Raw genomic sequence first — 16,741 nt, 5'->3', positions numbered from 1 at the left:
CATGCCCTCCGTGGACATGGGTCCCTGCCGCGCCCCTACCTCATGCCCTCCGTGGACTGGTGGCGGTGGTTGCGGCAGAGCTGCGGCATGCCCAGCATGGCCTCGGTCAGCACGGCCAGGAAGCCCAGGCTCTCCACGAAAAGGGCCGAGTCGATGGACAGGTAGGTGACACAGCCCGCCACACCGGTGAAGGCCAGGACACACTGCACGTAGTCCCCAAAGCTGTCCCAGTGCCAAAAGTGCTGGGGGTCGAGGTCTAGGGCGAAAGGGAGAGAAACGTGAACGAGGTGTGCAGGCCAAGGTCAGTGGGGGAGGACGGGACCGAGTGAGGAGGCCAAGGTCAGTGTGGGAGGACGGGACCGAGTGAGGAGGCCAAGGTCAGTGTGGGAGGACGGGACCGAGTGAGGAGGACAAGGTCAGTGTGGGGAGGACGGGACCGAGTGGGGAGGCCAAGGTCAGTGTGGGGGAGGACGGGACCGAGTGGGGAGGCCAAGGTCAGTGTGGGGGAGGACGGGACCGAGTGAGGAGGACAAGGTCAGTGGGGGGAGGACGGGACCGAGTGGGGAGGTCAAGGTCAGTGAGAGGAGGACGTAAACCGTGGGCTCCATCTGCCACCATTACGGCATTTCTGAAGGAGCCTTGATACAGATATTAGCTCCACATAAAAGACACTAAAATCCTTAAATTCTTCCTAAATAGTCTTGAGAGTGTACTGCGGGCTGGTCCAGAGCCTCTGGAACCTCTCTCCTGGTTAGAATCCCCATTCCTTCCCTCTACAACTTTGGATTAATTTTGTTTCTCCATTTCCTCAGATGTAATAGAGGAACAATAGTTCCTACCTCCTAGGGTTGTTTTATTGGTTAAATGAGTTTATCTTATGAATCTCAAAAGTACCCAGCCCATAGTAAGGGCCCAGTAAAAATGTACGATATCACCACACACTCAGCTGGTACGATGTTATCGTTTGCCGCACAGACGTGTCCTGCCGACACCAAGTTCACAAGCACTCACACAATGAGCAGTCCACACGAGCTTCCTGGGCTCGGGCAGAGACACGCGGGGGTCCTGGGCACAGACGTGGTGGCCGGGAAGGTCAGGGAATGGGGATAAACACGGAGGGAGTCGGGGAGGGCGTGACGTGCCGAGCCTGACCCCGTCCTTAGACTGGTAAGGTCCAGAGCCCGGCACCCCTTCGGGAAAAGGCCCAGCAAGGGCTGCCAGCACGGGCGAGGCCACCAGGAGTCGGCCGTCCAGGGGGCCGGGAGGCGCCGTGGGGGAGGGCCCAGGCTGCACCACACGCCCCGTCCCCCACATCCAGGTCTCCCACTACCTAACCCCACGTGAGGACACTGTGGGCATCGGAGCTGGGAAGGGGGAGGGCAGGCAGGGGCGCCAGAGGCGGAATGGACACAGCCTGCGGCTCTGAGGTCCCCTCCCCGAGGACCTCAGGGTCCTGAGCCTGGCTGCTCCCTGAAGAGGCCCCGGCTGCAGTGTGTGGCCCTGCGTGTGTGGGGGCAGGACACGGAACAGCGGGCCCACGCGCAGGCGTCCGAGACAGAGGGCCTGAGAGGGTGTGGCAGGGCAGGACGCGCAGGCCTGCCGAATTAGGTCCTGTCTTTGTGCCCGAGGAGCAGGGAGAACACGGTCAGGGCTGAGAGCTCGGGCAGGACAGGGACAGCTGAGGACACCAGGTGAGTGTGCGGGGACTTCAGAAAGCTGGGTCTGTGGTCAATCGATCGGAAGCCTTTCTATCTTAGGTTCTCGGGGAGCAAGTCAGTTGGTAAATGACTACCAGAAAACCTGTGTCAAAAAGTTTCTGAGAAGAGACCGAGGTTGGGCCCCTACCTTCATGTGCAAAAATTAACTCAAAATGGACCAAAGACTAAACATACTAGATAAAACTAGAAAACTCTTAGAAGAAAATACAGGGAGAAAGCATCTGACACTGAGTTTGTTAGCGATTTCTTAGATATACCAAAAGTACAGGCAACAAATGCAAAAACAGATAAATTGGACTACATCAAAATCTTAAACTTCTGTGCTTCTAGGCAAAAAGCTCCTTGATATGGGTCTTGGCAACGATTTTTTGGATGTGATTCCAAAGGCACAAGCAACGAAAGCAAAAATAAACAAGTGAAATTACATCAAACTAAAAAGCCTCTGCAACTCATAGATATAAAGAACAAACTAGTAGTTATGGTGGGGGGCTGCGTCCAATACAGGGGTGGGAGGGTGCAAGGTACAAACTACTGGGTGTAAGATCAGCTACAGGGATGTACTGTACAACACAGGGAGTATAGCCAATACTTTGTAAATGGAGTGCAACCTTTAAAACTTTAATGGAAAAAGAAACAAAGAAAAAGCTTCTGCAGAGCAGAAGAAACAATCGGCAACACAAAAAGGCAAACCATGGAATGGGAGGAAATATTTACTACCTTGTAAGGGGTTAATACCCAAAATATATACAGAACCAGACCACTCAACATCCAAAAACAAACAACTCCATTAAAAATGGGCAGAATGGGACTTCCCTGGTGGCGCAATCATTGGGAATCCGCCTGCCAGTGCAGGGGATACGGGTTCGAGCCCTGGTCCGGGATGATCCCACATGCCATGGAGCAACTAAGCCCGTGCGCCACAACTACTGAGCCTGTGCTCTAGAGCCCGCGAGCCACAACTACTGAAGCCCGTGCGCCACAACTACCAAGCCTGTGCTCTAGAGCCCGCGAGCCACAACTACTGAAGCCCGTGCGCCACAACTACCGAGGCTGCGCTCTAGAGCCTGCAAGCCACAACTACTGAGCCCACGAGCCACAACTACTGAAGCCTGTGTGCTAGAGCCCGTGCTCCGCAACAAAAGAAGCCACCGCAATGAGAATACCGTGCACTGCAACAAAGAGTAGCCCCGCTCGCCACAACTAGAGAAAACCGGCACAGCAACGGAGACCCAACACAGCCAAAAATAAATAAATGAATGAATAAATTTATTAAAAAATAAAAAAATAAAAATGAAAGTGGGCAGAGGAATTGAATAAAAGTTTTTCCAAAGAAGACATACAAGTGGGCGACAGGTACATGAAAAGATGTCCAATATCACTAATCATCAGGGAAATGCAAATCAGAACCACAATGAGATGTCACCTCACACCTGTCAGAATGGCCATCATCAAAAAGACAAGGAATAACAAGTGTTGGCGAGGAGGTGGGAAGAGGGAGCCCGTGCACTGCTGGTGGGGATGTAAATTGGCGCAGCCGCTGCGGAAAACAGGACGGCAGTTTCTCAACAAATTAAACACAGAATTACTGTATGATCCAGCAATTCCACTTCCGGGCATACACCCAAAAGAACTGAAAACAGGTACTCGAAAAGATATTTGTACACCCAGTCCTGAGGCTACAGGACGTCAGCGCGAGCTTGGACAGAAGAATGGTGCCAAGAGAGGGGCCGTGCCAGAGCCACGGCTTCTCTGCCCGCCCCCCACCTGCAGGGAGGGTCAGGCCTGGGGCTTCACCTTGGCTTCAGGGAGGCCGCAGGGGGCCCACCTGGCCACCTCCGACTTCTCGCTAGCTCTCTTCAGGCCATCCCGGGCCCCTGGTCTGCCGGTCCACATCCTGCTGCGTCACAGGCAGGTTCTGCAAAGCCGTTGTAGCCAAAAAACCATCCACACAAATGCCAGAAACGGCACAGCGAATGTCGAGGTCACCCCACAGGCGCTCGGGGGAGTCCGCGTCCTGTCAGCCCCCTGCTCCGCTGACGCTGAGGACAGAACCCCTCCCTGCGTTCACCACGACGGACTCCCAGGAGGGACACGAGGACCAGAAGCGGGTCAAGATGGGGGGGACGGCGTCCGTGGGACCGCGGAGGAGCCGGGAGCCCCGCTGCCACCTCCAGAGAGCTCGCTTACATGGCTGCCGTTCGCCAGAGCGCCTGGCTGTATTAAGTCTGTCGAGCAATCTGCGTTTACGCTCGAAAACACAAAGCTGCATTTTATGGAATTAAGCTCATCTGTGGCAGAAAACACAGCCTCTTGGACACATTTGTAAAGAATTCCTTTTGAAAGCAAGGACTATGTACAGGCACATGAGCCCCCAGCATGACGGACGGATCGGCCTCCTCCCATCAGCCTGGCACCAGCCAGGGGGCCCTGGGCGGGTGAGCCGGCAGGACGCACAGCGCGCGCCAGCTCCCGGGACTCGATGCTCAGGAAACTGCCCCCTCCGAAGGATTAGGCGCCAACAATTCACTTCGAGAACCCAGGAGACACGGCCCTTTTCACCGTGACTCACTGTGGTGACCTATGGAAATGAGCGTAATTCCTGCCGTTCAGGTTTATAAAACTTCAACCACGTCGGTCAGAGTCCAACAGCAGCGCTCAGGCATCCCAGCTGTCAAATTCTCATCCGACAGCCCCTCGCCCAAGCATCCACTGCTGTGGTGGTGACGAGGGTCCGGGCTGCGCACCTCAGCCACTGCAGTCGCTGGGACGCGCCCCTTCAGTAAACCCGACCTGAGACCCGCACCCACCTGCTGCAGCTGAAGTGCTGTCCCCGCGCAAGGACCCCACTCGGAACCAGCCGGCAGCCCGGGCGAGTGGGTGAGTGACGCAGGCGGGCGCAGAGGCGTGCGGGGCGGGGGCGGGGGGGGGGGGACGTGAGGGCGGCCCGGCAGCGCCACCGGGCCCCGCGTCTGAGTGCGGGGGCTTGGAAACAAAAAGTCATGCAGCTCGCTCACAGGTCTATGCTCAGGAAGAGGTGGGCCCAAGTAAGCATGTTCTGAACGAGTAACTCAAGGTGTCTCCTCAAAGGGCCCGAATGACTGTAACAGGCAGCATCACCAACAAGCATGGATTCCCAACGAGGTGGAAAGCTACCCAATTCAACGCTCATTTGGCAAACAGCACTTGGCCGCCTCAGAGAACAAGATCCAAGAGGTCGATGCCTCCAAGGCCACTGCTGCACAGGGACCGCCGCACGGGGACCGCCGCACGGTGACCGCCGCACGGGGACCGCCACACGCCCTCCGGGGGGTGAGGACAAAGGTCCCTGAGAACGGGAAAGGGCGGGAGGAAGTGTGGCTCAGAGGAGGTGGGATAGGAGCTAGTCATCGGGGACAGAGGACCTGTCATGATCAATGCCCACTTCCCAGAAGTCTGCCTCTGCCTGTATCACAAGCAGGGGAACCGTCTCTTCCAGGAGCTGCATTGACCACTGTTTCTGAAGTTCCAGGGAAACGTGCCAGCACCCGGGAGCACCTGGCCCTTTACGAGATACAGCAGTGAACTGCCAGAGGAAGGAAAAAGGACCCTCACGTGCATTTTCACAAAAGTTACCATGTATCTGAGACAAAAGTGGAAGGCAAAGTGTGATGAGATCAAGAAGATGAGAGCTGGGCTTCCCTGGCGGCGCAGTGGTTAAGAATCCGCCTGCCAGTGCAGGGGAGACGGGTTCGAGCCCTGGTCCGGGAAGATCCCACACGGTGCGGAGCAACTAAGCCCGTGCGCCACAGCTACTGAGCTGCACTCTAGAGCCTGTGAGCCACAACTACTGAGCCCACGTGCCACAACTACTGAAACCCGCGCGCCTAGAGCCAGTGCTCTGCGAAAGAGAAGCCACTGCAGTGAGAAGCCTGTGCACTGCAACGAAGAGTAGCCCCCCGGGTTGCCGCAACTAGAGAAAACCCACGCGCAGCAACAAAGACCCAACGCAGCCAAAAATAAATAAAATTAATTAATTAAAAAAAAGACGACGAGAGCCCCACAGATGCCCAGTTGTGTTTCCATGGCAACAGCGTGACTTGATGCACGTGGGCTTCAGATGCGGTCACTGTCCCTCTCTGTGGCCCATCCAACCCCATCCAAGCCTGTCAACTCACTCAGCCTATGATGTTCACTGAAAATCAAGGCACAGGCCCTTCCTAAAAAACAGGCACCGGTAAGCCGAGCACACCCTAAGCCGTTTACCACAAACGGAGCCATCTAAGCGGGGCCCCCCAGAGCAGCAGGGGGACAGCTGGTGCCCCTAGCGGGGAGGGGTGGGGACTCCCTGGGACACCCACAGTGGCAGCTCGCACCAGAGCAAAGGAGCGGAGGGAACAGCCCGTCACAGTCACCACCACCCTGAGAAGAAAGGTTAATCATCCTTCCACTCTGGCAAATTCCAGGCTGTAGGACAGGAACAAAAACCCATACTAGCTGGGCATTTACACCTAAGCGGCTAGCGGTTCTTAGAAGAATACAAAGGCCGGAAAAGTGAGAACTGAGCTGCCACTTCTCTTTCCAGCCAAGATGGGGCAAAGGGGCCACATTTACTCTCCCAAACAACCAAAACACGGTCAAAATACGCGGAGTTTTGGACCAAAAATGGGCAAAATACATCCTTGTAAGACCCTGGACACTGGGCGTGAAGGACAGTGACCTCTGAGATGGGAAGCAGGCGTGGTGCGCCCCAACCTGTCCCAGTTGTACCCTGCGAGTTCCCAGTAAGACCCTGGACATTGGGCAGCGAAGGACAGTGACCTCTGAGATGGGAAGCAGGCGTGGTGCGCCCCAACCTGTCCCAGCTGTACCCGGCGAGTTCCCAGTAAGACCTTGGACATTGGGCAGCGAAGGACAGTGACCTCTGAGAGGGGACAGGTGTGGTGTGCCCCAAACTGTCCCAGTTGTACCCTGCGAGTTCCCAGTAAGACCCTGGACATTGGGCAGTGAAGGACAGTGACCTCTGAGATGGGAAGCAGGCGTGGTGCGCCCCAAACTGTCCCAGTTGTATCCTGCGAGTTCCCAGGACACGGGACAGGAAGTGGGCCCCTCACAGCCAAGCCGGCAGACAGCCTGGGTGAACGAGCTGGTCTGGGAATGAACAGGTGGAGTGCGCAGGTCTCGGAGCTGGAGGGAGGGCCGTGTGGGGGCCAAGCGCCTGCAGAATGGCCCTCAAGGACTCGGCGGGGCCCCCACCAGCGAGGGAACCAAGAGGGTTCACATTAGCATCCCTCACCCCAGCCAGCCTGGGAAACCTCAAAACACACAGGCGTTAGGCAGAGCACAGGGGCAACTTGCCCCAGCAGTAGGGAACAGACTGGGCACTGCTTTGGTTCCGCTGAACTAATCTTAAAAGCAAGATCTAAGAAGATCAAACTGAGACGTCCCTGGAGGTCCAGAGGTAAAGAATCTGCCTTACAGTGCAGGGGACGCACGTTCGATCCCTGGTCAGGGAACTAAGACCCCACATGCCACGGGGCAACTAAGTCCGCGTGCCACAACTACTGAGCTCACCCGCCTCAACTTAGAGCCCGTGAGCTGCACGCACTACAGAGCCCACACACTCTGGAACCCATGCACCACGACTACAGAGCCCACAGGCCCCGGAACCTGCGTGCCACAACTAGAGAAGAGAAAACCCACATGCCACAACTAGAGAGAAGCCCATGCACCACAACGAAACATCCCGCCTGCCTCAACGAAGATCCTGCGTGCTGCAACTAAGACCTGATGCAGCCAAAAATAAACAAGATAAATAAATCTTTTTTAAAAATAAAAAGATCAAACTGTTTCCAAGTTACTTAACTGCACCCTAGAACAAAGCTCAAGAAAATCTATAGGCCCACAAAAATATCCATCACTCAGCAAAGTAAAATTCACAATGTCTGGCATCCAATCAAAAATGACCATTGGGGGCTTCCCTGGTGGCGCAGTGGTTAAGAATCCACCTGCCAGTGCAGGGGACAAGGGTTCCACCCCTGGTCCGGGAAGATCCCACGTGCCACAGAGCAACTAAGCCCGTGCACCACAACTACTGAGCCTGTGCTCTAGAGCCCATGAGCCACAACTACTGAGCCCGCGTGCCACAACTACTGAAGCCTGCATGCCTAGAGCCCGTGCCCCGCAACAAGAGAAGCCACCGCAATGAGAAGCCCGCGCATCACAACGAAGAGTAGCCCCTGCTCGCTGCAACTAGAGAAAGCCCGTGTGCAGCAACGAAGACCCAATGCAGCCGAAAATAAAATAAATTAAATAAATCAATTTAAAAAAATGACCACTGGAAATGGTAAATAAGTGGGTGAAGTGGGTGATTTTTTTCTTATCATTTAAATCGTATTAATAGATAAGTGACTATTTAAACAAAATAAGAGCAATGTAGCATGGGGCTTTAGCACATGAAAAGTTAACTGTATGACAATTACACTAAGGTAGGCAGGGGATAAACAAAAGTATGCTTTTCCCTAAGATCAAGAACAAAGCAAGTATGCTCACTCTTACCACTTCTAATCAACACTGCTGGAGTTTCTATCCAGAGCAACCAGGCAAAAAAAAAAAAAAGAAAGAAATAGAAGGCATCCAGGTGGGAAAGGAAGAAGTAAAACTATCCCTTTTTGCAGATGACATGATCTGCATCATGGATTAGATCCATTAGAATGTATAAATGAGTTCAGCAAGGTTGCAGGCTATCAGATCAATATACAAAAGTAAATTGCATTTCTACATACTAGCAATGAACAATCAGAAACTGAGATTTAATAAACAATACCATACATGATACGGTAATAAAAAAATATGAAGTACTTAGGGATAAATCTGACACTGTGCAAGATGGGCACACTGAAAACTACAAAACATTGCTGAGGGAAATGAAAGCAGACGTAAGTGGAGAGCTACACGGTGCTTCTGCGCTGGCGTCTCAACACTGCTGTGGCGGGAGTCTCCAAGACCATCCCCAGGTCCGATGATCTTTCAGGAGAAGTCACCCAGCATGTCTCCAGAGCCACAGCCGTGATGATTATACCACAGGATATAAAGCAAAATCCACAAAGGGAGGGGCAGATGGGGCGGCGTCTGGAGGACTCCAGGTGTGAGCTCCCAGGAGCCTCTCCCAGGACCCTCCCTCGGATGAGCTTGATTCCTCCAGCAACGGACGATCACCAGGGAAGCTCATTAAGGACTCGGTGCCCAGAGCTTTTACTGGGGGCTGGTCACGTAGACACCCTCTGCCTAGCACACACCAAAATCCCAGACTTCCAGAAGGAAAGCAGGTGTCCAGACAGCTGAAGCACAGAAAGCCCCTCTCATCGTTGAGAATGACGGGAAGTATGCCAAACTCCAAGTGTCCAGACGTCAGCCAGGGGCCAACTTGGCAAGCAGGCTTTCCTAAGGACAGCAGTCCCAGGCCTCCTGTGTTAACACTTACGGCACAATCATAAAGATGTCGATTCTCCCCAAATTAATCTATAGATTCAAGATAATCCCAATCAAAACCCTACCACGCTTTTTGTAGAAAATGACAAATGGATTCTAAAATTCATATAGAAATGCAAAGCACGCAGAACAGAGGACCAAGCTGGAGGACTGACGCTACCTGATTCCAAGACTCAGCACCAAAAAGCCACAGCGATCAGGACAGTGGGTGCCGGCATGGGAATCGAGAAGTAAATCAATGCGACAGAGCAGAGTCCAGAAATGGACCCCACACACAGACAGCTGACTTCTGACAAAGGTGCAAAGGTGATTCAGTGGGGAAAAAAGACGGTCTTTGGACATCCATATGCAAAAACAACAACGTTGGAGCCATACCTCACACTGTGAACAAAAAGTAACTCACAGATAATTAGATCACAGATCTAAATGTAAAACCTAAAACTGCAAAACCACCAGGAAAAAAAAATAGGGAGAAACCTTTGTGCCCTTGAGTTTGACAAAGATGCCTTAAACCTGACACTAAAAGCACAACCGATAAAAGAACAAACTGATAAACTGGGCTTCATAAACATTTAAAACTTCTGCTCGTCAAAAGAAACCACTAAAAGAATGAAAAGACAAACCACAGACGGGGAGAAAATACTGCAAACCACGTACCTGATAAAAACACCTGTATCCAAAACGTTAAAAACTCAAAATTCAATAAGAACAACTGTTAAATTGACAGATTTGGATACTTCACCCATGAAGATATAAGGGTGACAAACAAGCACACGAAAAGATGCTCGACATCATTAATGAAATGCAAGCTAAGGCAACGATGAAATGCCACCACATACCTATCTGAATGGCTAAAAATTTTTTTTAAAAAGGTCCATACAAAGTATTGATGAGGATGCAAAGCAACTGGAATTCACACACTGCTGGTGGGAATGCAAAATGGTACAGAACTTCGGAAGACAGTGCAACAGTTTCTTAAAAAATTAAACATACACTTACCATATGATCCAGCCAGTCCACTCCTAGGTATACACCCAAGAGAAAAGAAAGCATATGTTCATATAGAGACCTGTACGCAAGGGTTCATTCACAGCAGTTTCATTTGTAACAGTCAAAAACTGGAAACGACCCAAATTTCCATCAACCAGTTAATAAACACACAAATTGTAGTGCAACCATATAACTCAACAGTAAAAAGGAATGAACTGTTGATATACTCTACAATCTGGACAAATTTTAAAACAATTATGCTGAGTGAAAGGAACCAGACAAAATAGTACATACTGTATAGTTCCAGTTCTGTCACATCCTAGTAAACGCAAACGAGTGTCTAGTGAGAGAAAGTAGATTAGGGCCTGGGGGTGAAGAGGAAAATCTGGGGGGTGACGGTCATGTTCACTGTCCTAATTTGGGTGAAGGCTGTATAATGCCCAACCTGACCAAAACTGCACACCAAGTGCGCCCGTCATGTGCTGATCAGACCTCAGTAAAGCTGCTAAAAGAAAACGGAGCTGCTTAAACGGGGCGGGAGTTCAGAGGGGCGCGAGGAGCGAGCCACGCGGCAGGGGGACAGGCCCTCCGTCCCAGGAAGCCCACCCCCACAGCTCAGTGTTCGGAGCTGCACAGGGGGTCGATGAGAACTGGAGCAGTTTCACCTGCCGTTCTGCTTGCATGAGGGAGGGGGTCTGCTTCCCAGTTCAGAGGTTAAGACCGAGGCCCCTCCCAGGTCCCGGACCGACTGTCACTGTCACTCGTGCTCCCTCGGATGCGAGAAGGGGTCCGCGCATCCTCACGCGAGGAAACTGCCAGTGTCCAGACCCCACCCGGGCTGCAGCCCCGGCGCACAGGGCCTCACCGACCCTCTGAGGGGCTCCTCCCACCACAAGCCAGCCCTCGGCCACTTCCCACACAGGCTTCATCCAGGTCACGCAGCCACGAGAGAACAGCTGGAGCCCGTCCACTCCTCTGCCTTCTGATCTTGCCGCAAGTTAAGGAAACCCTCAGGGGCTGTGCTCTCAGCACATCCTCGGTGCGACGGTCGAGGACCAGGCAGCCCCGGAGGGCAGCGCCCAGGAGGCTCCTGTGGACCTGACTCTTCTAACCGCTGGCTGTTACGCAGGGGCCAGGAGAGGAAGCACGGGGGCAGCTGCAGGGAGGACACACGCGTCCCGGGTCACCTCCCGCGACGTTAGGGCCAAGAGAAGCTCTGAGAGACACTAAACCAGAGAAATCTACAAAACAAGCATCACTCAGCTCCCGGGAGAGGCCAACAAGCACATGAAAAGATGCTCAGCGTCACTAATCGTAAGGGGAACGCAAGTCAAAGCCACAGTGAGATGTCAGGTCACAGTTACTATGGTGGCAAAAATAAACAAGACAAAAGTTTTGGTGAGAACGTGGAGAAACTGGAACCTTCATACACGGCTGATGGGGATGTAACATGGCGCAGCCACTTTGAGAAGCAGGCTGGCAGCTCCTCAAATGATTCCACATGGAGTTACCACATACCCAGCAACTCTACTCCTACGTAAATGCCCAAAAGAACTGAAAACATATGGCTACATGAAGCCTTCCTATGAATGTTCACAGCAGGACTATTCACGACAGCCAAAAGGTAGAAACAACCCAAATGTCCATCAATGGACGAACGGATGAACAACATGTGGTCCAGCCATACACTGGAATATTACTCAGCCTTAAAAGGGAAATTAAGGACTGACACATGCTCCAAACTGGACGAATCTTGAAAATATTATGCTCAGTGAAAGAATCCAGACACAAAGGCACATATTGTATTATTCCCTGATGTGAAGTGTCCAAAGCGGGCAAAACAGTTGAGTGGTTGGCAGGGCTTGGCGTAAGGAAATTGGGGGGTGTGGGGTCTCTTTTTGGGGTGATAGAAATGTTCTGTAATTAGACAGTGGTGATGACTGCACAACACTGTGAATGTACTAAAAAACCCTGAACTGTGTACTTTGTGCCACTTTTATCTCAACTTTAAAATTTTTCAGGGTACGTTTTATGGTATGTAAATTATATCTTAAAAATAAATTTAATGTGTAATAAAGTTTTTCATATATATGATTTGCTTTTCATAGAGAGATACAGATGTAAATACCCACTTTAGTAAATATATTTTCTAATGCTGAAATTAAAAATAGTTCTTTTAAACTTCAAGTCTTAGGTGCTGTCGTTGGAATCCTGGACAACTTAAAATCCATTCAGCGACCCATCTACCCATCAACTGTAACTGATGTGTTGTGGTGAATTAAATCAAGCAGTAGGGAGAAAAAAGTAGGAATTATATAAGGAAAAATGTCAGCTGAAGATACCACTGGGTAGATATAGAAAGCATGAAATGAAATTTGCAGAGTTTAGTCAGAAAAAGTTAGAGGAACACAGAAGCTGCTTAATCAAAAGTAGATTCCTGATCTGTAATCAGATGTGACCAAACATTTTTTCTACTTCTTTAGAGATTCCTATGTCAGAAGATTTTCTCATTAATAATTTAAAAAACGAAGCTAACAAAGAAGAGAGGTCTGGATTCCCTTTCAGAAAAACTGGTGCTGGCCCAGGCACAGGGGAGGGCGGGCACCCCAACTCCTCAAAAGGAGCCACACCGTCCCCCCCTGGGGCCCCCGCGCCCTGCTGTGCCGGGACTGTCAAGTGCAGGTGCAGGCGTGAGCAGACGGTGCTCAGAGAACAGGAACACGGGCAGAACACCGCCAGGAGGAGGCCCGAGGAACTGGAGGTGTTAACAGAAACTGCACCCCGTCACCATTTCCGCAGCGAGCCCCAAACTCAGGCAGGATATGCTTCCTCCTGGGATGTGGGGATGTCCCGGGATGTGGTTTCCAGACAAGAAGGCAAGACTTGAAGACAAGGCGTTGAGAGCTGAAGGGAGGTGCCCAGGACTGGGGGCCGAGCCACGTGTGGCCTCAGACGCATCCAGCTCACCTGCTCCCTACCTGCCTCTAAAGACACCTGATGGTGAAGAGCACATCCCTGAAGCTTCGCAATTATTGAAATGTTACTCAGAAGGTCTGAGGCTTCCCTGGATCCACAAATCCATCCCTTCCTTGTTCAGTCCCATCACTTCTGGGTTAAGACGTGATTTACCATTTGGAGAATCTGCACCAGGAGACTGTGTCCTAGTGGCAAGAAAGACTCGGTTTCTTAACGGATTGTGGTTTTATGCTCCAAACGAATATGGAAAACATCTGGCCTAAGAGGGTGCAGACCGGCCACCGGTGAGAAGAGCAGAGACCCAGGGGAGGTTTCTGAATGCGGCTCCAGACACAGAAGCCGCTGCGCCACGGAGCCGACCTGGGTCGCCGCACTCAGCCTGGTGCTTTCCTTAGTGAGAGAAAAGCAGGAACAGCGCGCAGACACCCCAGGTACCGCCACACGCAACCTGCAGCCGTGTCCGGGCAGCCCTTCTGGGCCTCTGCTCCGGCCGGCACACGGGGCCCTCCCCAGGCAAGATCGCGGGTCCTCACCGGGTACCTGCGAGGGACACGCACCAGCCGGCCGGCCCAGGAGCCCCCTGCGCCCCCAGCGACTTTTCTAGAGCGCACTCCCTCCAAGTGGGGCTCCGCTGTATGTAAACTGCACCTCCACGGAGTTGATTTTTTAAAATACACAAACCGCTCACCTATCTCAATGCAACAACTTGGTCCTCTCAAATCGTGAGGTCACATTTCAAAGAGGAAGGAGGCTTCTGGGGACGCTGTGGGCACTGCCCTCTGACCCCGGACGCCTGGGCCTGGCCGGCAGCACGGCTGATGCCGAGGCCGGTTTGCTGCCACCGGACTGGGCTGTCGGGTCCGCTCCTCGCGTCGCCGTCCAAGGCCATGGAAAACAGGCACAACCGGCACCACCGCCTCCCGGGCCCGCCACGGGGGCCCGGACCCGTCCCGCCCACAGCCCGGGGCCCGCCCCTCCCATTAAAGCCGAGACCCTATTAACCGCGGGCAGTTACGGCTCCGCAGCAGCTGACGCTCAATCCTGGCCTGGCGGCCCGCGCGCGCCCCCGTGCGACCCGCTCCCGGGAAGACACGAGTGACCGCCGGAGGGCCCCGTGCGCTCCGGCCCCGGCCCCGTGGGGAGCGCGCGCGAGCCCCGGGGCGGGGACACCACCAAGGGGGCTCCCCACGCGCCCCACTCCCGGGGGCAAGGCCACCCTCGGGATGGCCCCGTTCTCAGAAGACCCTCACGTGCCAACCTTCCATCCCTTCAAAGCCCTGGTTCAAACTGAAACCCGGCTCTTAACCCCACCGCTGTCTCATTCACCGGTTTATACGCCTCTGAAGTGCCCGCTGGGTCCTGGGACACAGCCCTGACCTCCGAACCCATGTCCAGGGCTCACCCTCCAGCAAAGAACGAGGGCGTGCCAGCCCCCATGGGAGCACAGGGCCATCTGAGAAGGCCCAGGGCATGGCCCGGCCAGGCTCCAGATAGGGACTGGCCTGGAGGGAAGCCCACCCAGGTGCGGACCCTTCCTGGCCCCCAGCTTCACTTTATCCAAATGACCAGGGACGACACAGCACTCAGCGAGGGTAGCCAGCGATCTGGTGCACGAGTATAAATGCCCTCTCAGCCTACAGAGCCTGGCTCACGTTTCGAACCCACCTTTCATCCCGTATGTGCTCGTCCAAAGCAGGCAGGCCACGGCCCAGAGACTCAGAGACCCAGCCGAAGGCCCCACCGACCCCCTAGCTGGGCAGGACTGACCACTGAGAGGGGACACACCCCTCATTCAAAAGTGCTACCTGGGAGGTGAGCTCATCACGTCCCAAGGCGGCCCCGGGCAGGGTGAGCCTCCCCGTGGGTGCTGGTTGGTTGGCCTTCCTGGCTCCTGGCTGCAAGAGGCTTTTTGTCGTGTCCCGTCACACCTCCAGGCCCCACTGCTAGCTTCTGCTCGGACAACGAGAGAGGCCAGAGGCTGACGACCTGTGCTCCCTGCTCTGCCAGTCTGCCCAGCGAGCTGGTCACTGGTTGACCGAACCAGCTCTGTGCTGAACCACGGCACCCACATGGCTGTACCCAGCTGGACGAGCGCCAGAAAGGCCCTGACCCAGGCAGACTGGGATAAATCGTTTTCGCCAAATCAAGATAGCAGCTTCACTTTTAAAGTGAAGCTTTAAGGCTACTGCTCAAAACGGAAGGGAGGACATGGCCTTCCGGTAAGGCGGACCTTCCAGGGCGCCCACGTGACGGCAAACCCACAGAGATGCTCAAGTGCCCTGAGTTCCCCCGTAAGTAAAGAAACACGGAAAAGCTCGTGCCCTCCTGGCCCGAAACACCCTCTGTGATTCAGCAGCAGGGCTTCCGTCGGGTGAAACGCAGCCGAGGGGACGGGCCGTCCAGGACAGGGCGTGAGGTTCTCCACCCCCTGGTGTGAGTCTCTGGAACCGAGAGGCAACTATTTGGGAAAAGAGCCTGGACGTGGCCTGCTTCCCGCCCTGCCCCCGAGTGATGACAGCATCACCCCAGGTGGGGGCAGCCCAGAGGGGCCCCTCCCCGCAGCCCCCAGGAGCAGCAGGTACAGAATACCCCTCCTGCCTCAGTGCGCTCATGGGGTGGAGGTCCCACAACTGGAGGGGAAGCCGGGAATACCAGGGGCTACAACTCCCAGTGCCTGCACTTAGAGCACTGCAGTCACCCCAACAAGGGCCACCACTGCCCGGCCTCCAGCTCCAGAGCAAGGGTTCAGAGGGTCTGCCCTGGAGGTGGAGGGGTGAGAACAGAGCGCTCCACAGCTCCCCCCAGAGGGGTACCTTGCTTGGAACAGGCTCAAGCCTAAGGGCACAGACACAACAGGTAACCTGCCGGAGGGGCACAGACAAACACAATAGGTAACCTGCCAGAGGGCAACTGAGGGGAAGCTGGCCGTTTATCAGAGAGAGGCAGCAAGAGCGGCCCTCCTGGACACAGCAACTGTCAAAGGCGGGCCTCAGGCCACCCCTGCCTGCCTTTAACTGGATCAGACCTTGGAGCGCTGTGCAGCCTAGGCCGTTATCAAAACCAACAGAGCAATCAGTTGTTAATCAGTGGTGGCAGACCCCGGAGCAGCTTAACAGGGGGGCCAAGGACAGTCAAAGACAGCAGGTCCACAGCCAGCCTGGCGGGGGAGCGGGGGAGGGACTCTAAGAGGGCAGCCATCCAGCCAAGTCACTAAACACACAGACACCAAACAGGCCCCCAAGCAGGGTGGGGTCAGCGTCCAGAGTTGCTACAGTATTTTACCTCAAACAGCCAGTTTTCAACAAAGTATGTATGGAAAGTGGCCCACACACAGAAGAAGAAAGAAAAGAAAAAGAAGGAAACATTGCTTTTGAAGGGACAGAACCATTGGACTCAGCAGAAAAGACTTCAAAGCAGCCATTACAAATATGTCCAAAGAACTAAAGGAAACCATACATGAAGAATGAAAGGAAGAAGTATACTGACAATGTCTCATCAAACAGAGAACAGCAATAAAGAGGTAGAAATTACTAAAAAGAGCCAAATGAAAATTCTGGAGTTGCAAAGTCCAGTAACTGAGGTAAAAAAAA

At 53.6% G+C, this 16,741-nt stretch overlaps 1 protein-coding gene across 3 annotated transcripts in view; it reads right to left on the bottom strand.

Annotated features, from left to right (window-relative positions):
- SLC66A2 (solute carrier family 66 member 2) overlaps positions 1–16,741 on the bottom strand; it is a 50,569-nt gene that overhangs the window by 13,816 nt on the left and 20,012 nt on the right. For 2 of the 3 annotated variants that reach the window (XM_067698771.1, XM_067698772.1), the window contains one exon: positions 40–256. The exons of the other annotated variant lie outside the window; for it this stretch is intronic. In XM_067698771.1, the coding sequence (XP_067554872.1) occupies positions 40–256 (217 nt within the window). The remainder of the gene's footprint in view (positions 1–39; positions 257–16,741) is intronic. 3 annotated transcript variants of the gene reach the window in all.

This window comes from Pseudorca crassidens, chromosome 12, assembly GCF_039906515.1.
Source record: "Pseudorca crassidens isolate mPseCra1 chromosome 12, mPseCra1.hap1, whole genome shotgun sequence".
NCBI classification, from domain to species: Eukaryota; Metazoa; Chordata; class Mammalia; order Artiodactyla; family Delphinidae; genus Pseudorca; species Pseudorca crassidens.
Note: the sequence above shows the minus strand (reverse complement) of the source record. Positions and strands in the feature narration are given on the sequence as shown.